General features: G+C 45.2%; 2 protein-coding genes and 1 pseudogene across 2 annotated transcripts; all 3 read left to right on the top strand.

Annotated features, from left to right (window-relative positions):
- The first annotated feature begins 281 nt into the window (after window positions 1-281).
- Window positions 282-4,107, top strand: LOC127769314 (indole-3-acetate O-methyltransferase 1-like). Its single transcript, XM_052294857.1, has 3 exons — window positions 282-371; window positions 684-1,100; window positions 3,490-4,107. The coding sequence occupies exons 1-3, from the start codon at window positions 282-284 to the stop codon at window positions 4,105-4,107; spliced, it is 1,125 nt and encodes a 374-aa protein (XP_052150817.1).
- Window positions 4,108-7,086: 2,979 nt separating this feature from the next.
- Window positions 7,087-21,499, top strand: LOC127770965 (indole-3-acetate O-methyltransferase 1-like). Its single transcript, XM_052296725.1, has 3 exons — window positions 7,087-7,176; window positions 7,306-7,719; window positions 20,867-21,499. Exons 1-3 carry the CDS (start codon window positions 7,087-7,089, stop codon window positions 21,497-21,499), a joined length of 1,137 nt encoding a protein of 378 aa, XP_052152685.1.
- A 1,706-nt stretch (window positions 21,500-23,205) lies between these two features.
- LOC127772314 (indole-3-acetate O-methyltransferase 1-like) lies at window positions 23,206-25,391 on the top strand (annotated as a pseudogene).
- The last annotated feature ends 1,024 nt before the right edge of the window (window positions 25,392-26,415 follow it).

Consider the following 26,415-nt stretch of genomic DNA (forward strand, 5'->3'; position numbering starts at 1 on the left):
ACCATCAACCATATGGCCATATGGGTTCGTTCAAATTCTGTGTACTACGGGCCCTAATTAAAATGACTTTATATCCCACTAAAAAAATGACATCATATTCGGTTCAACAAACCAGCGCTGATGTGTTCAATAAAAAAAAAGGCTGAAGGTATCATCGTGGCAAGTTATATATACGATCGATACAGTACAGCTTTGCCAACTCGATCCAACTAAATTACTCAGGAACAAGTTATACACATACACCCCCATTCTCCCGTCGTGCGGTGAATTCGCGATCAAAGATGCAAGAGCAGCAGCAGGACTTCAAGAACGTCTTCTGTATGGAGGGTGGCCAGGGCGAGTCCAGTTACATCAACAACAGCCAATCTCAGGTAATTAACAAATTAAGCAAGACTAATTAGCTAAGTAATACAAGCATAACTATATGCAATTAGAGGTGGCTATTAATTACTATTCCCTCTATCCTAAGATATAAGCATTTTTAAACTTCGATATAATTTTTGAGATGCTATTTTAACTAACAAATATCAATTTTAAATGATTGATCTTTTTTATTTTTAGCGATTAATAGTTAAGTTGAAAATGTTTGACTTAGCATTATTTTAAAAGTAATTATATTTTGGGATGGAGAGTATTAGTAAGATTGCTACGCCTGATCGAGCAAAGTAAAACTGCCGGTGCAGTCCCGAAACCTGAAAATGATGCTGTACGCCCTTGAGGAGACACTGGACAAGATCCAGCTCCCTCGTCACCGTCCGGGGAACAAGCCGCTACTGACGGCCGCCGACCTGGGATGCTCATGCGGCCAAAATACTCTCCTGATCGCGGACGTGATCGTCGACCACATGACCGACAAATCCTTCGGCAGCAAGGACGACGACGGCCTGGAATTCTGCTTCTACTTTTCCGACCTCCCGAGCAACGACTTCAACACCCTATTTCACCTCCTCCCACAGCAAGCTGCTGCCGCGGGCAGAGATGGGCGGCAGAGCCGGCGCTACTTCGCCGCCGCCGTACCTGGCTCTTTCCATGATCGCCTGTTCCCCGAGCGATCCATCAACGTGTTCACCTCCACCTTCTCATTGCACTGGCTCTCACAGGTACGCTGTATAATATACAGTTTAGGTTTTTTTTAGAGTCATCAAATTAATATACATCAAATTAATCATAATGAATGGGGAGTAGATTCTAATCCGTCGAGGGGAGATATCCCCTCGTGTACCTTTTTCTTTTAAATTCGATGCAAATGGTTGTGAAAAATTCTAAAAAAATTGACAATATAGAGTATAGCGATATCTACTAGTCCACCAAAAATAAAATTCAAATTCGACCTACATATCGAGAAAAAAAAAGACATTCAGATATGAACATTATATTATTATTCATATGCTAAATTTGTCTTTTTTAAATCTCAACGTGTGAATTGAGTTTGGATTTAAGATTTTGTGGAGTTGTATAGATATATAGTATGAGTGTTGCCAATTTTTTCCAGAATTTTTCATAACCGTTTAGATGGTTTTGAAGTAAACGAGGGACATCCCCTTTGAGGAATCAAAATAGTTTCCCCAATAAATCCTCCATTTTGTGTTGATCTTCAGACTAACTAGCATATCTTCTCACCCAATTTTGCGTGGAGATAAATATATTGTACATCTTTTCAGTAGAATTTGATATGTATACAATTTTTGCTTCAGTTTCCAATCAGTGGTGTGAACGTAGGATTCTGAGCGTGTGTATTCAAGATTTTCACAGTGAAATAAAAAAAAAACATTTTCTTTTGCGAACGCAATTTTTTTCTTTTAAAAAAAGAAGGGATAGCACACAAGTACTAATGAAAATTAAAAAAACGTTTGTGTTACTAATGAAAATATGTGCTAAATTAGGAAGATAGTACAGAAAAGAAAAACGTTTGTGTTACTAATGAATATGGATTATATTGATTCCAATGTGTTGTTCAATCTGAGAAAAATTCTTGCACGTTATACATGTAGTTAAGTATGGTTGGGATCAAAGTGAGCTACTCGACTGGTAAAATTCAGGTTTTGACTCGAGCAGTTTATGATCGAGTAGGATCATTAAGTTCAATATTTCGATCATTTGCTTAGTCAGCTACCTTGAGCTAATTTGTGAGTTACTTGTGTAGCTCGTTTAGCTTGTGACGTGTTGAAATTAAAAGTCCACTCCACATGCTAGATAGTGTCACGTATGACACAAGCAGCTCACAAACCACTTATTATAGTACAACCTTATATTGTCATGATACATAGCACGTCGGCCATAACTCCAATTACATAGGCCTATAAATCATACCAAATGTAAATTTAAAGGAAGTATATATCTATCTAACGTTCTATAGAAATTCCCCCAAAAAAATTTAAAATGTAAATTAATACGATACATTATAGTACAATAACAATGTAAGTACACATGTACCTAGAATATACTCCCTCCGGTTTCATTTTAATTGACGCTTTGAACAATGACACGCTCTACAAGATATACCTTTGACCTTATTTTTCTATTATAATATATACAATAAATAAATGCATGTTTATTTTTATTATAGTGTTTTGAAAGACAAATCTATATATGTTTTTCTAGTTTCTTTAAACTAAATATTTTTAAAGTTATTGATGGTTAAAGTTATAAAAGTTTAACCTTAACCTTGTTAAAAACGTCAATTAATATAGAACCAGAGGAAGTAAGCGGTATGTAAATAAAAAAAAAAGTTGCACTAGCTCAGTAGGGGGACGCACGCAGGAGCTATTGGTGGTTGCGAGCTAGTTCGATCGACGCCCACCTCACGCAATACGCTTTGGTTTTTAACCCATCCAACGGTCAGGGATCTTAAAGCCCATCGGATATGACGAACAATATAAAATATTAATTTTCTCCCAAAATTTATGTCAAATTATAAATAGCAAATCCTAAATTTAAAATCACTAGAAAAATACCCGTGCGTTGCGACGGGTGAAAGCTATTTTAATTTTATTATTGTTATACAGTTTAATTAAGGTGAAATTCACTATTAGAATTCACTTAAAATCATGAGCTGTAATTAGAGTCCGATCGCCTCAAGTTAGCATACGAGTTTTTTTTACAGAGATTTCTTATATGACTCTTCTGTGTTTCCAAAAGCAAACAAAATAAACGACTCAAATAATAATATGTATTTCCAAAAGTGAACGAACTTGAAAACCGACTTATACACAGATGATGTACTAAAGTACCGGCAAAAATGTCTTCAATTTTTATAATAACAAAGATGTATTGCGTCGTAGCAAGTTTAATAGTTTCAATGAGTCTACTCGAATTTCTTAGCGAACTAAGCTGGGCTCATTTTTAACTTGTTATGTTAACGAGTTGAGCGAGTCGGCTCATTAACTCAACCAATTTTCGGCAGTCAAGCTACAGTTCGAGTTAGCTTATCAACCACCCTTAAATGTAAGCAATAAGTGAAGAAGTTTAATTGGTTTAATTATTACACAGGTGCCGAAGAGAGTCGCCGACAAGCAATCGCCGGCATACAACAAAGGTAAAGTGTTCGTGCATGGTGCCTCTGAGGAGACGGGCACGGCATACCAGCGACAATTCCGGTTTGACATGATGCGCTTTCTACACTGTCGTGCCGCCGAGATGAAGCCTGGTGGTGCCATTTTCATTGTCAGCCTTGGCCGCCTATCATCCACCCGCGGCCCCACGGAGCAAGGCTACATCTATGAAGTGTATTGTAGCATGTTCGAGGACTCATTGCATGATCTCATCGAAGAGGAGATGGTCGATGGCGAGAAGATGGACAACTTTAACGTCCCCCTTTACGCTGCTACAGTAGAGGAGTTCAAGGAGGCTGTGGACGCCGACGGCTCGTTCAAGATCAACCAGTTGGAGCTCGTGATGGGAAGCCCTCCCGTCGTGGATGATCCCGCTAACCGCGGCGTGGTCGGGCGCATGGTAGCGAACTACATGCGTGCCCTCTTTGGGCCACTCGTCAACACACACATCGGCGGGGCGATGGCTGACGAGCTGTTCATCCGGATGCAGCGCCGCGCAGAAATACGTGCCGAGGAGCTTGTGGATGAAATGTGCTTCGCCCATATTCTATGCTAGCTTTCACTGGCGTAATGGAATTTACAAATGTATTATTGGATGATCTTTATATGAAAACTAGGTCTATTTTATGTGGAACTCTTCATATCTTGAGCATAATAAAAGTTATTCTGGATAAAATTGTTGGTTGTCTTATAAAATTCGGGCCCCATATATTAGCCGATCTTAATGGATATATTTTGTGGGAAACTCTTCATTGTTTTAGGCATAATAAACGGCCTTTTGGTTGGGTAATTCAATTTACCCAGGTTTGACATAAATTTTTGGCTAACTTGTCTAAGGTATGACTAATAAAATTAGAACCACTCGTTAGCTAGCATGAGGCACTCCTGCCACACTTTTTTATCTCAATGACATATGTGGACTATGTAATGGAGAATAAATCTTACCATAAATATGGTTATGAACTAAACAATCATCTATCTCAGTTAATTAAGAGATATGACAACACTAAGTAAGTTGTGGGTGTCAACTAAACAGTACCTAAAGTTCATCCAAATAAAAGTGTTTGTTCTCCTATAAAATTAGGCACCTTGTAATTTATCGAAGTGAACCAGAGTAGACCGTGAACATTATTTGGCCTGTACGAGTTCCGATCCTGTACGACTGAGGTGATATGTATGCATGCAGGGGCGCGTCATGCATGCGTTGGGTGTGCCGCCGCACGTAGATCTCGTGGAAGTAGAAGCGAAGGCTTTTGCATTGCCATCGCGGGATTGCGCGGGAGCCGGAGCAGGAAGGGAAACAACCGTTTTTTTTTTTTTTTTTGACAAATTGAACCTTTTCAAAAACTTATTTCGAAACTAACCCCTGCCAAAAACTTCAACCAAAAATAAACCGTCGGCTCCGTGCCAAGCTCATTGGCGCTGAGGTTGGGCGTGTCAGCGCCAAAGGTCCTGGCGCTGACCTCGTGCCACCATGGCGGCCGAGCCGATCTCCTCGCCGACGTGGCATCTACCTCAGCGCCAAGCACATCGGCGCTGAGCTGGCTAACTTCAGCACCCACCCGTCGGCGCTGAGGTGGGACTTAGCCTTTTCGGCCGAGTCCCGACCCAGCAGGCCTTCTGTCTGGCTTGCGTGGGGGGGGGGGGACCTCAACGCCAGCGGAAATGGCGCTGAGACTAGGAAGGTCAGCGCACTACATCCCCACCCACATGGAAGGTCAGCGCACTACATCCCCACCCACAAATCAACATGAACCAAATGGAGCAAGATTAATATGTGTCTTCCGCACTACATCCCCACCCACATTATCCAATTAACATCCCAATCCGAGCCAATAATTATCAAACCACGGTTGGAACCAAAACAATACGAAGTATCCAATAAAACATGGGGGAAATTAGGGTTTCTAGAGGAGTTTACCTTCTCAATCGATCCCCAACTCAATCCCGACGAAATCCCCTTCGATTTGAGTGGATTTGGGGGAGATTTGGTGAGGGGAGAAGAAAGGGCGACGAACCCTAGCGCGCGGTGGGGGAGAATAGAGGAGAGGCTGGCCGGGGGCAGCCTCTAAGTACCAAACCTCAGCGCCAGGCCCGTTGGCGCTGAAGTTTGGCACCTCAGCGCCGACGCGGTTGGCGCTGAGATTCGCCATCTCAGCGCCGATGCGGTTGGCGCTGAGGTAGCTGCCACGTCAGCTGGTTGATCGGCCCGGCCGCCACGGTGGCACGAGGTCAGCGCCATGCCCGTTGGTGCTGACACGCCCAACCTCAGCGCCAAGCGTATTGGCGCTGAGCAAACGGCCTATTTTTGGTCGAAGTTTTTGGCAGGGGTTAGTTTCGAAATAAGTTTTTGAAAAGGGTCAATTTGTCAAAAAAAACGGGGAAACAAGCAGAGAATGAGTTAGCTTTGGATCGTGATCTGATGGATGCCAGACGCCGCAGCAAGACGAGGGGCCGAAACGACCGTTGGATGACGATCCGAGGGCCACCGAGACGAGCAACCGGAAGGCAGCATAACCAGCTGCTAAATCCTCCCCCCCCCCCCCCCCCCCCCCCCGGGGCGCCGCTGACGGGTCAGCACACCGCAATGGCCACAACAATGAAAATTAACGCAATGAAGAAGGGGATTTCCAACAGGTTTGAAGATTTAATATTGAGCCCCCAGAATTACAAGGTATAACAGGACTATAGAGTGAAATTTGAACGCCTTCCTATTTATTCTCAAGCTCTGTGTAGGATTGTCATTGTGTGTGCACTGCTAGAATTGATCAAAGACCATGACTGGTTTGGCCCAAATACCAGTCCTCCAAACAAGCCTTAAATAAACACGTGATCCGGTGTGATCGTAAACGGATCACCCCAAGCATCCTTATCATCTTATTTTCAAACCCTGAAGAAGCCGCCATCCCACCATCTTCCTAATCCAAATTTCTATAGTCGTTATAATGACCTAAATAACACCTCAATGTCATGATTTTAAATTTCCAGAGAAACAAATTTTAGATAGGTTGTTTGAAGCGCTAAATTTTTAATTTAAAAAGACTACGTATACCCTTCTTTAGAAAAAGTGACCTAGCCGTGAACATTACTAGGTCAACTGGGCCATTGAGAGCTAGCGTAGCATCGATGGACCCACGGTGCACACGCCCACCGGCCACCGCGCGACCTCGTCTGTACCATGCGTGAGTCATCTTTTCCTTTTTTTTTTTTGCTCTACTCCTGATTTTTACCATCAACCATATGGTCATAAGGATTCGTTCAAATTCTATGTACTACGGACCCTCATTAAAATGACTTTATATCCCACTGATAAAAAATGACTTCATATTCGGGGTCAACAAACCAAAAAGGAAGCGTTGAATGTTGATGTGTTCAGTAAAAAAAAAATGGCTAAAGGTTTCATCGTGGCAAGTTATATATGCGATCGATACAGTACAGCTTTGCCAGCTCGATCCAACTAATTACTCAAGAACAAATTATACACATACACGGATATACACCCCCATTCTCCCGTCGTGCGGTGAATTCGATCAAGATGGAAGAGCAGCACCAGGACATCAAGAACGTCTTCTGCATGGAGGGTGGCCAGGGCGAGTCCAGTTACATCAACAACAGCCAATCTCAGGTAATTAACAAATTAAGCTAGACTAATTACCTAATTAATACCAGCATAACTGTATGCAATCAGAGGTGGCTATTAATTACCTAGTAAGATTGCTACGCCTGATCGAGCAAATCAAAACTGCCGGTGCAGTCCCGAAACCTGAAAATGATGCTGTACGTCCTTGAGGAGACGCTGGACAAGATCCAGCTCCCTCGTCACCGGCCGGGGAAAAAGCCGCTACTGACGGCCGCCGACCTGGGATGCTCATGCGGCCACAATACGCTCCTCATCGCGGACGTGATCGTCGACCACATGACCAAGTTGTGTGGCACCGGCTCCCTCGGCAGCAAGGACGACGACGGCCTGGAATTGGAATTCTGCTTCTACTTTTGCGACCTCCCGAGCAACGACTTCAACACCCTATTCCACCTCCTCCCGCAGCAAGCTGCTGCCGCCCGTCGCTACTTCGCCGCCGCCATACCTGGCTCGTTCTATGATCGCCTGTTTCCCGAGCGATCCATCAACGTGTTCACCTCCACCTTATCATTGCACTGGCTCTCACAGGTACGTACGCTGTATAATTAATATACAGTTTGGATTTTTTTCATGGTACATCAAATTAATCACAATGAATTAATCCTGCATTTTGTGTTGATCTTAAGACTAACTAGATGTTGAAACAAGATTTCGGCAATAATAAAAGGGGTGGCTATCAAGCTAGGAAAGTGGATGGGTTTGGAGACAAGTAATTTTATACAGGTTCAGTCCTTCTTATTCAAGAAGTAATACCCTACTCCTGTCCGGGGATGATTCCGCCGAGTGTGTTATTGATTGTATGATTGGGAGAAAAAAGAATCGTCCCGAGAGGAACCCAGACCCCTCCTTATATAGGGGAAGGGATCCGTAATACAAAGTACAGTCCATATCCTAACGGAATATGGGATTACAGATAAAATACAATCGTAACCGACTAGGATCCCGGGTACTTTCTTGACATACAAGTTTAGAATCTAACCCGAGTCCTCATAAAGATATTCTATCTATATTTGGTACCGTATATCCAGCTGGAATATAACCGCCATGTAGATATGGGGTAACCATAATCTCCACAGTAGCCCCCGAGACCTTCGCAGTTGACCAAAATAGTCTTCTCGAAACAAAAAACAATAATCCGAGTGCTTCAATTCAACTTGCTCCGGTTTGCCGAGTGCTAAAAGACTGTGAAGGGCGAAAATAAAACATGGTGCATCGAGTAGATGCACCTAATTAGGTGTAGCCCCCGACTATGTGATTAGTTGAAAAACTAAACATATAGTCAAGAACCGAGTGGTTTTATAGCGAAGCACGCATGGTACTTAGTAAGATACCCAGCCGACTGCTTCTCAACTTGAATATATCAAGGATAAAAAATACAAGAAGGGCCGAGTGATAAACACTCAAAAGGTCCAAAAATAGATATATTTGGTAGGAATCCGAGTAAGAAACTCTTAAAATGATCCCCCAAATATGATAAAGATCATGGTAATTAAGAAGTTTATTAGCCTAGGCTATAACCCTTACCATGATCAAAATAAGCATATAACATGCTAGGAGAATGACTACTAATAAACCAGTCATCTCAAATTAACCCAACAGCTTTTGCAGCCTAAAAAAGCTTACAAAAAATGGTATAACACCTTTCTGTCGGGCACCTTTTCATGTGCATCATAATAATTCCAAAGAATTATTAAATCGCGTTAAAAAGGATTTCAACAGCATCGGGCCGCATCATTGTGAGCACATATTGCCAAAGCAAAAAGCGCCTAAGTCCCTAGGGATTACAACGGGCCACGCTGAAAACATAATTGGACTGAAGTACTGTACAGGCCCAGGCCCATTAGTACTCCCGATACCCTAAAAACACCGAAGTCCAAACGTCGTTTCGTCTTCCCCGCCGAGACTCTCGCCATTCCCCACTCCGTGCTACAGTGCAGAACCGCGCCGACGAAGCTAGGGTTCATCAATCTGCTCCAACTCACCCTCAAAAACTTCACGAAATTTCTCCCCGCGTCCACCGCTTCGATTCCCCATTCCTCTCCAGCCATATCCCGGACCAAATTAAACCATCCAGTTCACACTCATGGCGGAAGAAAGAGAAAGCTTCGAGAGTCAGTGGGCGCCCTCCGTTGTGACAGAAGACAATCTGAAGGAGATGGTGGCGCACGACGTTCTCCCAGCGAAGAAGATCATCGGGTGGCGACCGGCGTTCGGCGAAGCATTCCCGACCCTCGACACACAAGAAATCGTGGTATTTGCTCATTTCTTCTATGGCGGATTTTCTCTTCCAACCTCAAGATTCTTCCGGGGGATTCTAAACTTCTACAGGATTAGCTTGCATCACTTGAATCCAAACTCCATAGTGCATATTGCCTCATTAGGCCTGCGAAGCTTTTCTAGGCATTAGGCCTCATTTCGCCTTGTTCCGCCGCATCTTCTTCCTCAAGCCCCAGCCAAACAAAAGCAAATCGTGCGTTGTTGGGGGAGCTGGCTTCCAACTCAGAGGAATTTTGAGCCAAAAATATTTCTCCATGCCCTTCAAAACCTCAAACAAAGGCTGGCATGCAAACTGGTTCTATGTTCAGAATCCTGAGCCCGCACTCCCCGAGTATTGCTGTCTTCCTCCGGTTTACCAGGACACATGGAACTCATTGCCTATGGGAGATGAAGCTGCTCAGGCAATGGAATTGATGGAACGCATGCTAAAACTGTAGGAACAAGGTTTGCAGGGAGAACAGATCACTCGGCACTTCATCAAAAGTCGATTAGCTCCAATCAAAGAGAGGTCTCGCACAGCTTTTGAGTTTGACGGCAAGCATGATCCAAATCGTGAAGACCCAGATTCTCTTGACTTCAAGGTCATGAAGGAAAGGATGTATAAGATCTTTTCAAACGCCATCGTTGTCAGCTACTCACACCTGCTGCCAGTCGTACCGTTCAATGCATTCAATCCTCCTCCACCGGTACGCATTCATACACTTCAACTTTTCTCAAAATATGATCTTGTCTTCTTGTTGAATCAGTTAACAATGAAGGATATTACACCCAGGAATTTGCTTTGATAAAGTCGGATCCCCCAATCGCTCAACGCCAATCTTCCCGCCACCAAACTGGACAAGGGAGCGGAGGACCAAGAATTCGGTCTGAAACTCAACCAAGTGCTTCTGATCCAGTTGGCCAGTCAGATTCTCGAAAGAGGAATCTGGTTCTAAGTGATGACGAAGCCGATGATACCACCAGGAGGCCTGGAGACCGAGAGACAACCAAGAAACTACCAAAACAGGCTACTCCAAGGAAAAAAACATCCAGTCGCCCTGCGCCAAAGATCAGGAAGTCTTCTAGGTACAACTCATATAACGATCTCTCTTTCATTGATGCGCATCCATTGCGGCAATAACACCGATAATCAAATTTGCAGGAAACCATCTGATATAGATCCGTCCGGGAAAGACTCTAACCCGACTAATGTAGACACAAGTTCTTCCAAAGAAACCGGACCAACTGCTGAGGATCATCCGAGTGACAATCAGCCGGCAACCGACAATGTAGAACCCAGCAACGAGCCCCCGATTGGGAACCAGTCGGCCGAAGCTGAAGTCGGTGCTAACCAGGAGCCCCCGACTGGAAACCAGTCGGATGCAGGGGCAAACGAAGAGATTCCAGAAGTCGAAACCCAAGCAGACAACCTCACGGACAAGACGCCAGCAATGACCGGAGATCTGGATCTCCTTTAAAAGCATCCGAGTCCACTCATCCTCGTCCAGAAATCATTACGGGTAAAACTCTTTGTCTGAAACCATATCGACCCAAATAACTCTGACCAATTGTCTAACCTCTGTCAGTGGATACATTAGGGCCAATGATCAGTGATGAAGAAGAAATTCCCCGCATACAAGCAGCTGAGGATTCACGCCCTCCGATTCTGGTCAAGTGGTGGGATGACAACATGCAGCCTCACGGGATCGTGATAAATAAGCAAAAAGAGGACGAAGAGTTATGCCTACTGAAGAAGGCACTTGGTCAGGCAACCCGCATTGTAAATGTAAGCCCTCTGGTACCTGATCTCAACCATCTTGTTTGCCATTTAATTCATGCGCTAATTAAACTGTCTTGTAAAGGATTCATCTCAGGAACGAAGCCAAAACAGTAACCTTAGAGAGGTTAGTCCCTCATCTCGGGACCCTCGAAGCCACCTGGAATCAACTGCATGAAGCGAAAGAACTTGCCAGGAAGAATGAACATGATCTGAGGGATCGGATCGCTGAGCTCCAAGAATCAAATTTTGAACTGAGTGGCTCATCAAAAGGTACGCACAAACTCTGCTCAATTGACTTATACTGTTATCTTTGCAATCTTGATTTACCGTAATCAATGTAGTGCAAGCTGCCAAGATATCTCAGTTGGAGAAGCAAATTCAAATTCTGGAAAATGACAAGGCAGAACTGGCAAGACAAAGAGACCTGGCTTTAAGGGAAGTTGAAGGTATCAACAATCAATACCTCAAAAGCCATTATCCTCCATATGCTGACTAATTAATGTGAATCTGTCGATGCAAACCGCAAGATCAAATCTCAAGTTCAATTCGACGTCCTGGTTGGCAAGATCAAAAAACTTGAAGGAGCCCGGGATGAGGTTGCTAACGCTACTGCCCCAATTGTTCAAGCGATGTTCTTCAATAACAACGGCCCGAGTGCACTTGATGCTTTTGAAATTTTCGACAAGCTGAGAGTTGCTCCGGATACATATTTCAAGAACATCAAAGAAGCTGGAAGTATGGGGGCAAGTCTGGCGTTGGCGATGACTAAATCCCTTTATTCGAGAGTTGATGTTGACGCCATTGATGGCTTTGCAGACGGGACGAGCGAAGAAGCTGCTCTTGACCTCATCAGTGATGCGCAGAAAGCGGCTGACAAAATTGCTGCTGATGTAGTTGAGAGATTTCAGGACACCGATCTTCGTCCGACTGGTCCCGATAATTTTGATGATGAAAAGACTGATACTGATTAATGTACCGATAATTTTGATGATTAAAGATGATGGAGGCACAATTTGTACAATACTGATGAATTTATGCTGTGCCTGATATCTTAACTTAGCTTCTGATTTCTTAAAAGTTTTTGTCAAACCTTGTTGAGCCTAAAACCCGCAAAAGTTGTTAAAAAACTTTCAGTCCTCATTGACTAAGCCAAGAAATCAAACAGGGCAATGATACATCAAGTAAGCAAATTGAATTGATAAAAATTACACTCCATTATTATTATAGTAGCCCCCTGACTGAAAACTTCGAGGAAAAACTTGAAGTTAGCAGTCAAAGAGGAAAGATACAAACAAAATGCCTAAGCGTAAAATCGACGAAGGTGTTCAATATTCCAAGAATTGTTAATGATAGTACCATCTTCGCGCTTGAGTCGATAAGAACCCGGCCGAGTGACTTCAGCAATTATGAACGGTCCTTCCCATAAGGGAGATAATTTATGCCGATCCTGTGTTGTTTGAATTTTCCTCAGAACCAGGTCACCGACTAAAAAGGCTCGCGATCGAACATTCCGATTATGATAACGGCGCAACCCTTGCAAATATCGAATCGATTGAATTAAAGCTGCTTCTCGGGCTTCTTCTAGTCGGTTGATGTCGTCTACTCGGCCCTCTTCATAGCCCTCCTCGTTGAAGTTCCGAAATCGTAGTGATTCAAATTCCACTTCACTCGGCAACATTGCTTCTGCGCCATAAACCAAAAAGAACGGCGACTGGCCGGTAGCCCGACTAGGAGTAGTGCGTAAAGACCAAAGTACGGACGGCAGCTGATCTACCCACTTGCCAGCATAGGGGTGTAGTCGGTCAAAAACTCGTGCTTTGATCCCTTGCAGTATCATGCCGTTAGCGCGCTCGACTTGTCCGTTACTCATAGGGTGGGCCACGGAGGCGTAACAAATTTTAATGCCGAAGTCTTCACAAAAGTCTTTAAATGCTCCGCCAGTGAATTGAATGCCATTGTCAGTGATGATCCGATTAGGTACCCCAAACCGATGCACAATGTTGATGAAAAAATCTCTAGCTTTATCTGCTGTGATCGTGATGACCGGTTTAGCCTCGATCCACTTGGAGAATTTGTCGATAGCCACAAAGAGATGCGTGTAACCGCCTACTGCCCTTTTAAACGGGCCGACCATGTCAAGCCCCCCAGACCGCAAACGGCCAGGACAACGGGATGGTTTGCAACTCTTGGGCTGGTAGATGAGTTTGTCTGGCAAAAAATTGACAACCTTCGCATGTTCGCACGATCTTGTCAGCATCGGACACAGCTGTAGGCCAGAAAAAACCTTGCCGGTAAGCCTTGCCGACAATAGTTCGTGCAGCAGCATGATTACCACAAATACTAGAATGTATATCCTTCAACAATTGTCTCCCTTCTTCCAAAGACACAGCGCTGCAGTATTCCTGACGGACTTTTCTTGTACAGCTCAGTCTCATGAATAATGTAAAGTCTGTTGCGCCTGGAAATCCGCTCGGCTTCATTTTTGTCTTGAGGGAGTTCTTGTTTGGTCAAAAATTTTATGGGAGGTTCTCTCCAGTCGGCTTCAATTATGCTTACGCCTTGAGTATCCATGGCTTCAATTGCTTCTTTTCTGGGCACGGTTGGTTCATAAAGATGCTCAACGAACACATCAGAAGGGGCTGCTTCCCGTTTTGAACCAAAATTGGCCAGTCTATCGGCTGCCTCATTGTTATGTCGAAGGACATGGGTGAGCTCGAGTCCATCGAATTTATCTTCCAGCTTGCGTACCTCTTGTCGGTAAGCGGTCATATTATCATCTAGACATGACCACTCTTTCATGACTTGATTAACAACCAACTGAGAGTCTCCACGGACGATTAGTCGGCGAATACCTAGAGATATTGCAATCCTTAGTCCATGGAGTTGCGCTTCGTACTCCGCTACGTTATGGGACGCAGAAAAATGTATCCACAATACGTAGCTCAATCTTTCTCCAGTCGGGGAGATTAAAACAACCCCAGCTCCAGTGCCTGTAAGCCTCTTCGACCCATCAAAATGCATAGTCCAATATTCCATCTTCTCCTCTGGCATGTCTTCTTGGCACACGGTCCACTTGGCAAGAAAATCAGCTAAAGCTTGTGACTTGATCGAAGTTCGTGGCTTGAACGATATGTCCAAAGACATCAACTCTAAGGCCCATTTCGCAATCCGTCCATTTGCTTCGCGATTGTGAAGTATATCTCCGAGTGGAAACGATGTGACTACCGTGACCGGGTGACTTTGAAAGTAGTGAGATAATTTCCTGACGGTAATTAAGACACCATATAGTAACTTTTGAACCTGAGGATATCTTGTTTTGGAGTCGGCTAGAACCTCGCTAACGAAATAAATTGGACGTTGGACTTTTTGAACATGGCCTTCCTCTTCACGCTCGACAACCAGGACCACACTCACAACTTGGGAGGTCGCCGACACGTATAACAGTAGCGGCTCTTGCGGATGTGGCGAGGCCAAAACTGGTGGAGTAGTGAGAAGTTTCTTGAAGTCTTCAAAGGCTTTCTGTGCTTCGGGTCCCCACTGGAAATTGTCAGTCTTCTTCAGCAGCTTGAAGAAAGGCATCCCCCGCTCGCCGAGTCGTGAGACGAACCGGCTGAGCGCCGCCATGCAACCAGTCAGCTTTTGGACGTCTTTTTGGGAGCTTGGCGGTTTCATGTTGAGGATGGCGTTGATTTTCTCCGGGTTGGCCTGTATGCCTCTCTGAGATACCATAAATCCGAGCAACTTCCCTGACGGTACTCCAAAGATGCACTTTTCAGGGTTTAGTTTCATCCTGAAAGCTCGAATGCTTGCAAAAGTTTCTTCCAAATCCGCAATCAGGTCATCCTTCTGCTTGGTCTTGACGACTACATCATCAACATAAGCTTCGACATTGCGACCGATCTGAGTTGAAAAACATCTTTGAATCATGCGTTGATAGGTTGCTCCTGCGTTCTTCAATCCAAACGGCATGGTGATGTAGCAGTAGGCCCCAAAGGGCGTAATAAACGAGGTCTTCAACCAGTCGGATTCTTTTAGTCGGATCTGATGATATCCCGAGTAACAGTCCAAGAAGCTGAGTAACTCGCAGCCGGCCATTGAGTCAACCACCTGGTCAATGCGAGGTAACCCAAAAGGGTCTTTGGGACAAGATTTGTTGAGGTCGGTATAATCGACACACATGCGCCATTGCCCCGTCTTTTTTCCGAACCAGGACTGGGTTAGCCAGCCAATCGGGATGAAGGACTTCCTTAACGAAGCCTGCTGCTAACAGCTTGGTTAATTCCTCCTTGATCGCATCCTTCCTGTCCTGTGCAAAACGGCGGAGTCGTTGCTTGATGGGTTTGGCGTCTTCCTTAACATGTAAAGAGTGCTCAATCACCTCTCTGGGGATACCAGGCATATCGGATGGTTTCCACGCAAAAATATCTTTATTATTCTGAAGAAAGGTGATGAGCGCGCTTTCCTATTTACAATCTAACTCAGCGCCTATTACAGCAGTCTTATCAGGATCGGAGGGATCTAAGGGAGTCTTTTTTGTCTTGGCATCGCTTTCTTCGGTCTTCGTCAGCTTGGTTGCAGGCACTTCTCCCTCACTTGTCATGGTCGCAGCCAGTCGGATCTCTTCGCGGGCGAGAGTAGCCTCGTGGGTTTGGGCCATCTCGCAACTTTCTTTGTCACATGTGACGGCCTGCTTGATGTCGCTCCGTAGTGATATGACTCCTCGAGGACCAGGCATCTTCATCATCATGTAGGTGTAGTGTGGGACGGCCATAAATTTGGCTAAAGCCGGTCGTCCAAGTATAGCGTGATATGCTGTCTCGAAATCAGCAACTTCGAAACAAACATTTTATGTGCGAAAATTTTCCCGAGTGCCGAAGGTAACTGGAAGAGTGATCTGGCCGAGTGGTGTAGCTGACAATCCTGGGATAACGCCGTGGAAGGGTGCATTACTCGGCTTTAATTCCGTGCGAGGAATCTGCATATCGTCCAGGGTTTTAGCGAAAAGGATGTTGAGTGCGCTGCCACCATCGATGAGAGTCCGTCGGAGCTTGACATTGCGAACCATTGGGTCTAGTACTAGGGGTACCGCCCCGGGTGGACCACTCGGTCGGGATGATCCGAGCGGTCGAACTTAATTGCTATCTCTGACCACCGAAGATATTGGGGCGTGTTAGGCTGAACCGCATTGATCTCCCGTTCTGTCAGCTTCTGTTTTCTCTTAGACTCATAAGCCAGGGGTCCGCCGAAGATGTGATTAAGTTCTTTGCGATGATCTTGAAAACCAGTCGGGGCATCGTCTTCATCATCTTTCTTCTTTGATGTGCCTTGATCTCCGTCTGAAGGTTTACGTGTGTTCTTGACGTATTGTTCTACGAACTGTTTGTAGACGAAGCAATCTTTGGCCACGTGGTTGGAGTTGGGATGATGCGGACATTGGGAGTTCATTATCTTGCCAAAGGTGTTGATGCGGGGACGTTGTCGGGAAGATGGAGATGTGGTCGCCACGAGTTCTTCGGGCTTACGCTTGCGATCCTTGTGGTTGTTACTTCCACTCCCTCCTGCAGTCGGCGTGTCCTTCTTTGGCTTCCAAGTGGTGCCCGACTGTTTGGACGCAGTGATAGCATCTTCGGCTTTGGCATACTCGTTGGCTTTTTCGAACATTTGCTTAACCGTCCTGGGAGGTTTACGTCCGAACTTGCTGACTAGGTCCTCGTGGCGAATGCCTTTAGTGAAGGCGGCGATGATGACATCGTCGGTGATGTCGGAGATCTTGTTGCGTTGTTCGGAGAAGCGTCGGATGTAATCTCGAAGGGATTCTCCAGACTTCTGAACGACATTGTAGAGGTCAAACTGTGTGCCGGGGCGTTCAAAGGTGCCCTGGAAGTTGGCGATGAAGTGATCACAAAGTTCCGCCCATGATCCGATCGTGCCACGGGGTAGTCCGTGGAGCCAGGATCGAGCGGAGTCCGCTAGGGCCATAGGTAGATAGTTTGCCATGGCCTTGCTGTCTCCTCCTGCTGCGCGGATTGCGAGTCCATAGACGGTGAGCCAAGACTCCGGATTAGTGGTGCCGTCATACTTCTCGATTCCAGTCAGCTTAAAGCCGACTGGCCAATCCACTCGACGCAGGTCATTAGTGAAGGCAGCTACTCCATCCACGTCGTCGTCGTAGCGATTTGGTGAGTGGCGGTGACCTCGTGCTGCACGGCACTGGTTGATCGTGTCGCGAAGATCGACGGGGCGCTGGTGAGGTGGAGAGCGAGGCCGTTCGACTCGGCGCTCCCTGTGACGTTCGGGAGGCGAGTGAACAGATCGTTCGTCGTGACCCCTGCTCCTGCGACTAGATCCTGTGCCGATGATGCTGAGGCTTGGCTGATGATGATCATGAGATCGGAGGTGAGGGACTCGGCTACCAGTCGGGGTGCGGGTGCTTGCGGAGTTGGCTGGAACCGAGGCAGCGATCATGGTTTTCGTCTGGTTCAAGATGTTGACAACATGATCAGCCTGGTTGAGCGCGTCTTCCTTGAGGAGGGTGTCGAGGAGAGTGATTGCTGCAACTGCGTTCTGCTGGGGGTGCGAAAGACCGCTGTTCCGTCGACGTCTTGTTGCCCAATGAGCTCTCTCGCTCGGCGCCCAGATTCCAAGGCGCGTTGTCGTCGATCTTCAGCCTCCTTTGCAATCCGTTCGCGATCTTGTTGCTCACGCTGTAGTCGTTCTCGCTCCTGTCGCTGTCGCTCTTCCTCCAGTCGGCGACGTTCAGCTTCTTGCCGTACGCGATCTTGGTCCGCCTCTCGGGCTTGGCGCTGTTCCTCCGTTTCGTTGTCAGCCATGAATACGCCGAAGAAGAGGGGCGTGTAGTTATCCTCATAGCTGTCGTCGAAGTTGTCGAGGTCGCCGTGGTCGTAGTGGTAGCCAAAATCGTCGTAGTCGAGGATCTCGGTTGGTCGAGAACTGACGCCGGGGGAGCTAAGGTAACCATCCAACTCTTCCGTCGAGACTGTCCCAAGAGGTTGGAGTATAACGCCAACCTCTCTGGATCTAGATTGGATTGGGACCGAAGCCGGAGCTCGCCTAGATCTTCGAGTGGGAGATGTCTTGGCAGTGAAGACAGCGGCCAAGTCATCAGGAAGTTTCATCAGGATTGAGGGGTAGGACCCGTCGTCTTGATCTGGTCGCAAAAGAGTAGATTGGATCTCGTCCGAGTGGTTTGAAGCCGACTCGGGAGAGATGATCTTGGAGTAGGCCTCGGCCGAGTTCGGAATACCGAATGGCACGGGGACCTGGTCTCTCCCCGACTGGTTTGAATCCGAGTCAAGGAGGGAGATCTTGCCGAAGTCGTTGGTGATGAAGTTGAGGCTGCCGAACCGGAACGCCTGCCCGGGAGGGAAGGCAAAGTCGTCGATGCCAGAAACGAAACCCATCGCACTTAGTCGGCGAGAACTTGACGCACCCCTACCTGGCGCGCCAACTGTCGAAACAAGATTTCGGCAATAATAAAAGGGGGTGGCTATCAAGCTAGGAAAGTGGATGGGTTTGGAGACAAGGAATTTTATACAGGTTCAGGCCTTCTTATTCAAGAAGTAATACCCTACTCCTGTCCGGGGATGATTCCGCCGAGTGTGTTATTGATTGTATGATTGGGAGAAAAAAGAATCGTCCCGAGAGGAACCCAGACCCCTCCTTATATAGGGGAAGGGATCCGTAATACAAAGTACAGTCCATATCCTAACGGAATATGGGATTACAGATAAAATACAATCGTAACCGACTAGGATCCCGGGTACTTTCTTGACATACAAGTTTAGAATCTAACCCGAGTCCTCATAAAGATATTCTATCTATATTTGGTACCGTATATCCAGCTGGAATATAACCGCCATGTAGATATGGGGTAACCATAATCTCCACACTAGCATATCTTCTCACCAATTTTGCCTAGAGATAAATATGTTGTACATCTTTTCAGTATAGAATTTGATTTGTCAGTGGCGAACGTAGGATTATGAGTAGGGTTGGGATCAAAGTGAGCTACTTACTCGACTGGCATAAAATTCAGGTTTTGACTCGAGCAGTTAATGATCGAGTAGGGTCAATAAGTTCAATCCACTGCTGGAGAAGTGGTTTTTACTATCGGTTCGTAACCCCCTCTAGTCCCGTTTATACAACCGGGACTACGAATCCCGGACTAAAGATGCCCACCCTGTTGAAATACCCGGCTGGGAGTAAAATACATCTTTCGTCCCGGTTGGTAAAGATGGCAGCGTCACGTGACTACTACTGCCATCTTTAGTCCCGGTTGTTATCAACAACCGGGACTAAAGGTCCTTTTTTTCTTTTTTTTAATGTGCTTGTAAGTTATCAGATAATAACAAATTCATTCACAGCACAAGCAAATTATCGGATCATCACAAATTCATTCAAAAAAACATTCGCAAATCAAAAAAATTCACACATATACATCCACGTATCATAAAAAAAAATTAAGAACTCTAGAACAAATCAACAACATCGTCGCTTCTGGCAGAGGGGAGGTCATGACCGCTGCCGCTTCTGCCGCCGCTTCTGCTGAGAGAAGAGAAAAGAGAGATAGAGAGAGCAGAGGGAGAGATAGAGAGAGTAGAGGATAGGGAGATCGAGAGAGAGGATCGAGGAAATCGAGAGAAAGGCGTGGGAGATTAGAGAGGTGGGAGTGAGATCACCAACCGAGATTAAAAATCCCTGGGGGGCCTGACACGGCCTGACAACTATTGAATCGGGAATAAAAAAAACACTAACCGAGGCTAAAGATAAAATAAAATTGGTTGGGCTTTTTAACCGGGAAAAAAATAATGTTTTTTGTCAACCCACCAAGGATGGTTTCTCCAGTATTGATCTTTCGATCCTGTGCATAGTGAGCTCCCTTGAGCTAATTTGTGAGTTACTCGTCTAGCTCGATCGTTTAGCACTTGTGACATGTTGAAATTAAAAGTCCACTGTACATGCTAGTGTCACGTATGACACAACAAGGTCACAAACCGCTTATATTGTCATGATACAACCTTATATTATCATGATACATAGCAAGTCGGCCATAACTCCCATTACATATATAGGCCTATAAAATCATACCAAATGTAAATTTAAAGGGACTATCTATCTAACGTTCTATAGAAATTCCCCCCAAAAATTTAAAATGTAAATACGATACATTATAGTACAATAACAATGTTACTAGTAGTATGTAAGTAAAAACATGTAACTTGTATATAAGTTGTACGTAATAAATAATAAAATAAAAGTGACACCCACCTCACGCAATACGCTTTGGTTTTTACCCCATCCAACGTGCACAGATCTTGAAGTCCATCGGAAATGGCCAACAATTTGATATATTAATTTTCTCCCAAAATTAACGTCAAATTAGAAATAGCAAATCCCAAATTTAAAATCATATATTGCGTCGTAGCAAGTTTGGCTTTAATGAGTCTTCTCGAATTTCTTAGCGAACTGAGCTGGGCTCATCTTTAACCCGTTGAGCGAGTCGGCTCATTAACTTAACCAATTTTTGGCAGTTAAGCTATGGGTTCGAGTTAGCTTGTTAACCACCCTTAAATGCAAGGAACAAAGTGAAGAAGTTTAAATGGTTTAATTATTACACAGGTGCCGGAGGGAGTCGCCAACAAGCGATCGCCGGCATACAATAAAGGTAAGGTGTTCGTGCATGGTGCCTCTGAGGAGACGGGCGCGGCATACCGGCGACAGTTCCGGTCTAACATGATGCGCTTTCTACACTGCCGCGCCACCGAGCTGAAGACTGGTGGTGCCATTTTCATCGTCAGCCTTGGCCGCCTGTCGTCCACCCGCGGCCCCACGGATCAAGGCTACATCTATGAAGTGTATGGCGGCATGTTCGACGACTCATGGCGCGACCTCATCAAAGAGGGGATGGTCGACGGCGAGAAGATGGACAGCTTTAATGTCCCCCTTTATGCTCCTACAGTGGAGGAGTTCAAGGAGGTTGTGGACACCGACGGCTCATTCAAGATCAACCAGTTGGAGCTCGTGATGGCAAGCCCTCCTGTCGTGGATGATCCCGCTGACTGCGGCATGGCTGGGCGCATGGTGGCGAACTACGTGCGCACCCTCCTTGGGCCACTCATCGACACACACATCGGCTGGGTGATGGCTGACGAGCTATTCATCCGGATGCAGCGCCACGCGGAAATACGTGCCGAGGAGCTCGTGGATGAAATGTGCTTCCCCCATATTCTATGCTCACTTTCACTGGCGTAATGGAATTTACGAATGTATTATTGGACGGTCTTTATATGGAATTTACGAATGTGCTTCCCCCATAATAATGTGGAACTCTTTGTATCTTGGGCATAATAAAAGTTATTCTGGAAATTGCTAGTTGTCTTATAAAATTTAGGCCCCATATATTAGCCGATCTTACTGGATATAAAACTCTTCATTGTTTTAGGCATAATAAACGGCCTTTTGTTTGGGTACTTCAATTTACCCAAGTTTGACACAAATTTTTGGCTAACTTGTCTAAGGCATGACTAATAAAATTAGAACCACCCTTTAGCTAGCGTGAGGCACTCCTGCCACACTTTTTTATCTCAATGGCATATATGGTCTATGTAATGAAGAATAAATCTTACCATAAATATCGTTATGAACTAAACAATCATCTATCTCAGTTAAACTTGTCTAACTTAAGTAAGAGATATGACAGCATTAAGTAAGTTGTGGGTGCCAGCTAAACTGTCCCTAAAAGTCATCCAAATAAAAGTGCTTGTTCTCCTATAAAATTAGGCACCTTGTAATTTATCGAAGTGAACTAGAGTAGACCGTGAACATTATTTGGCCAACTAAGCCGCGAACGTTTGCAAAAACACTTAAGCCGTGAACATTTGAGTAGTTGCGATACAAATACTGGCGAGCTTAATTGAGTCGTTAATTAGTATTATTTGGCATCCAAATTTGATAGCCTAATTGTGATATATACTTAAGCGTGAACTTGGGGTGTAACCGCACATTAACAGGCCGGGTTGATAGCGGACCCAACTCTTTAGCCTAAAAAAATTTAAGGGCTGAATTTAAAATGAATTAGGCTCAATTTCTATATATTTTTATCTAAAAATATTTAAGTAGCGGGTAGGGTTGTAAAAGAATTGGTTATTACCGTTGGAATGCAATATACTGTAATGTTCAATTGGTCAATCAAATATCACATACAAGGACAATACGATGTTCAGTGGTCGATGGCTGTGTTCTTGTCCTTTCTTTCCCAACTCACCACTCTCTTTTTTTATGCGCACGCTTTTAAACAGCTAAACTGTGTATTTTTTACAAAAGTTTACTACATAAAAGTTGCTTTAAAAGTCATATCTATCTATTTTTAAAGTTTTTCTTTTCTTTCTTCTTGATTCTTCCCCCACCACTTGTAAATATTCCTATGGTACATTAACTACTATTTATTAATATATTACAGTAGGGGAGCCTCTCATGCTGTTTTAATTGTAAAAATAAATTAGTTAATCACATGTTAATAGGTAACACCGTTTTATATTCGTGGAGGTCGTAGAACTAACTCCATCTCCCAAAGTCAGCCCCCTAGGTACATGTGTTACATGAGATTAGGTGCCCGAAGTCAGCCCCCTAGGTACATGTGTTATATCAGTTTAGGTGCCCGTGCCTGGCCGTACGGTCGCATCAACCAGATTTCCGTTGCTTGTTGATTCATGTGCGCTCAGCCCACCGGCCACCCACGTACCGCGCGTCATCGCAGATATACGCATCAGGTGATCCAGCTCATCAGGTGATAATCTATCTGAGCTAGCCATCTACCTACTGATCCAGGAACTAGCTATATACGCATATACATATACCTCCATTTTCTTCTTGTGCTGCCGATCGATCCCCAGGAACTAGCTATATACGCATACACATACCTCCATTTTCTTGTTGTGCTGTGAATTCATCAATTCAAGATGCAAAAAGTGTTGATGAAGGACGTCTTCTGCATGGAGGGTGGACAGGGGGAGTCGAGTTACATCAAAAACAGCCAAGTTCTGGTAAAACAACAACAAAAATGCTGGGTTACATACCTATTTAGCACAAGTTCATAGTAAGTTCAAATTTAGCATGCTCTGGAGGTTATTTAGAGATTTTTTTTTCAGTTTTGTTACTAAGGTGCCTGATCGAGCCAAATTAAACTGGCAATGTGCAGTCTCGAAACCTGCAAATGATGCTGCCAACCCTCAAGGAGATACTGGACAAGGTCCAGCTCCCTCGCCGGCCGGGGAAACATCTCCTGACGGCGGCCGACCTTGGCTGCTCTTGCGGTCATAACACGCTCATCGTCGCCGATGCGATCGTCGAACACATGACCAGAAAGCTGCGCAGCTCCATCTTCGACGACCAAGATGACGGTGACGCCGCTGATCCAGAATTCTGCTTCTACTTCTCCGATCTCCCCCAGCAATGACTTCAATACCCTCTTCCACCTCCTCCCGCAACATGCTACTGCTGCTGCTGGCGACGGCAGTGAGCGGCGCTACTTCGCTGCTGCGGTGCCTGGATCGTTCCATGACCGTTTGTTCCCCAGGCGATCCATCGACGTGTTCACCTCCACCTTCTCTTTGCACTGGCTCTCACAGGTACGTATCGTTATAGTGAAGTAGCAGATCTTTTTTCCCACACAATTTTTGCACAGAGCTGTTTACTGAAAAAGTAGAGTTGGGGTTTGTTACACAACTCATTTGCGTTATTATTATAGGATTGCTAAAACTGTACTGCCACATTTTTTTTTCACTTAAATTCGGTTATTTTTTTTCCTTAGGTGATTGCTCTCTCTCGTATAATGATAAGGTTAGCTAAGTTTTCTCATTCGGAGATGGATATTCATCCCTCGAGAAGACATCTCTCGTTTCTTACATGTCACCTATTAAATCATTTTTTTAAAAAAAATAACAAGATACAAGGTCAAATTTATTTTTTCCAAGTTATAATAAAAGAACCAATTAAACTGAAACTAGTTAACATACCTTTGTCGTTATATTTGTTTTTTTACGATTTGTAGAGATTGAATTTAAACTTGCATATTTGTGTAGTGATATATTTCATATGTATCTATCTTATCATTTTTTTTTAAAAAAAATCTAATAACTATTTAGGTGATATATGGGAAACGAGAAATGTCCTCACAAGGATAAAAACATTTTCCCGTCTCATTCTACTTTATATTACTACAATAGATGGATGAAAGAGTTTTATCATTATATTTTATTGACCTTGCAAGAGATCTAGTCTTCGGCCCAAGATTAATTTTCTCTTGCAATTGATTCAAACCTGTCGTTCAACTTGGAATCAATTGCACGTTCTACAATGCACTGAGTACCTGGTTGAAGAATAAGTTTACAACAAATTTTATAATCCTGAAGAAAGTATCTCAAGAAAAACCTAAACTGTAATAATAACAGGTCCCGGAAGGTGTTGCTGACAAGCGGTCAGCGGCGTACAACAAGGACAAGGTGTTCGTGCACGGGGCCTCGCAAGCGACGGGCGCGGCCTACCGACGGCAGTTCCAGTCCGACATGGCGCGCTTCTTGCGGTGCCGCGCCACGGAGCTGAAGCCCGGCGGCGTCATGTTCCTCGTCTGCCTCGGCCGCCCGTCACTGCACGCCTGCCCAACAAACCAAGGCCGCGTCCAGCTTCTATACGGCGCCATGTTCGAGGAGTCGTGGCGTGAGCTCGTCGAGGAGGGGACGATCGGGCGCGAGACGATGGGCAGCTTCAACGTCCCCGTGTACGCCGCGACGCTGGAGGAGTTCAGGGAGGCCGTCGGCGCAGACGGCTCGTTTGAGATCAGCCGGTTGGAGCTCGTGATTACGAGCCCTCTCGCCGTGGACGACCCCATCAGAGACCGCCGCGCGGTCGGGCGCGCGGTGGCGAACTACGTGCGCTCGCTCCTCGGGCCGCTCGTCGACGCGCACGTTGGCAGGGCGGTGGCTGACGAGATTTTCGCCCGGATGCAGCGCCGCGCGGAAGCGCGTGCCGAGGAGCTCGTGGACGAGATGCGTTTCCCCCATATTGTGTGTTCCCTTTCGCTCGCGTGACGGATATACGTACGTGCGTATAGACGGTGTAATATGAAGACGTACGTACTGGATGTATTTTACGGGGAACTTTTTCAGCTCTCGGTAGTAATGTCCTGTTTGGCTGTTTCGTTATGAAAGAATAAAACTGTTTGGGCCAACAATGCAGTAATTTATATTTTTCGCTAGTCGTTTAAGTTTTTCGAGCCAGCCAGAGTAAATTAGCAGCAGTGAACAGTTTAAGTGAGATGCCCGTGGAAGTGTGGAGCCTCGCGCGAACAGCCTGCCGATCCTCTGTTCCGACGGGCCCAACGCGCGGATGCGGCCCAGCAGCGTGGCCAGAGGCCTGCCCCACACGCGCCGTGAAGCCGGCCCGACTCGTCCAGCGACGCGTACCGTGTACGTGCACCGCAATGAGGTGATCAGCCACGACCCCGGGTTGAATCCATTTTTGTCGAACACGTTCGTTCCTGTCGGCGAACGGAGATGGATCCACCTATTTATTACATGTCAATTAAATGGTTATGATTTTTTTTAAAAAAGAATTAATAAGATAGATCAATATGTAATATATCACTTCACAAACATATAAGTTTAAATTTAACTTCTATACAACTTGTAACAAAATTAACAAATTTAATTGTATATATACATATAGTAATTTGAGTTTTATTTGTTATTTTTATTATATTTGTAGAATATGAATTTTAACTTGCATGTTCGTGAATTGATATATTACATATTGATATTGATCTATCTTGTTTATATTTTTTTATTTTTTATAACAATTTAGATGACATGCAATAAACAGATAGACGTCCACTCGAGCTGTTAAAACAATTTCCGTCGGCAAACACGTAGACGAGTTCCGATCCTGCACACATGTACGCCCGAGTGATGTATGCATGGGCACGTCATGGTCAGCTACCGGCCGTGCATGCAGGCTGGGCGTGCGGCTTGCCGCTGGAGATGATGACGACGTACGTATACGGTTGCGTTGGCCGTGACGGCGTACGTGGACCTCGCGGAAGTAGAAACGGAGGTTCTCAGCGCCTCATCTGTTCGTCAGGATGCAGCTCTCCGCGGCAGCGATTGCCGAGGGGT

The sequence above is a fragment of the Oryza glaberrima genome, chromosome 4 (genome assembly GCF_000147395.1).
Source record: "Oryza glaberrima chromosome 4, OglaRS2, whole genome shotgun sequence".
Lineage (NCBI taxonomy): Eukaryota > Viridiplantae > Streptophyta > Magnoliopsida > Poales > Poaceae > Oryza > Oryza glaberrima.

Bases quoted from the DNA above. Each gene is read 5' to 3' on its own strand.
- LOC127769314 (XM_052294857.1), top strand. From the start codon at position 282: ATGCAAGAGCAGCAGCAGGACTTCAAGAACGTCTTCTGTATGGAGGGT. The intron at 372-683 runs GTAATTAACAAA...CTGCCGGTGCAG, and splicing joins TCAACAACAGCCAATCTCAG to TCCCGAAACCTGAAAATGAT. The intron at 1,101-3,489 runs GTACGCTGTATA...ATTATTACACAG, and splicing joins CATTGCACTGGCTCTCACAG to GTGCCGAAGAGAGTCGCCGA.
- LOC127770965 (XM_052296725.1), top strand. From the start codon at position 7,087: ATGGAAGAGCAGCACCAGGACATCAAGAACGTCTTCTGCATGGAGGGT. The intron at 7,177-7,305 runs GTAATTAACAAA...CTGCCGGTGCAG, and splicing joins TCAACAACAGCCAATCTCAG to TCCCGAAACCTGAAAATGAT. The intron at 7,720-20,866 runs GTACGTACGCTG...ATTATTACACAG, and splicing joins CATTGCACTGGCTCTCACAG to GTGCCGGAGGGAGTCGCCAA.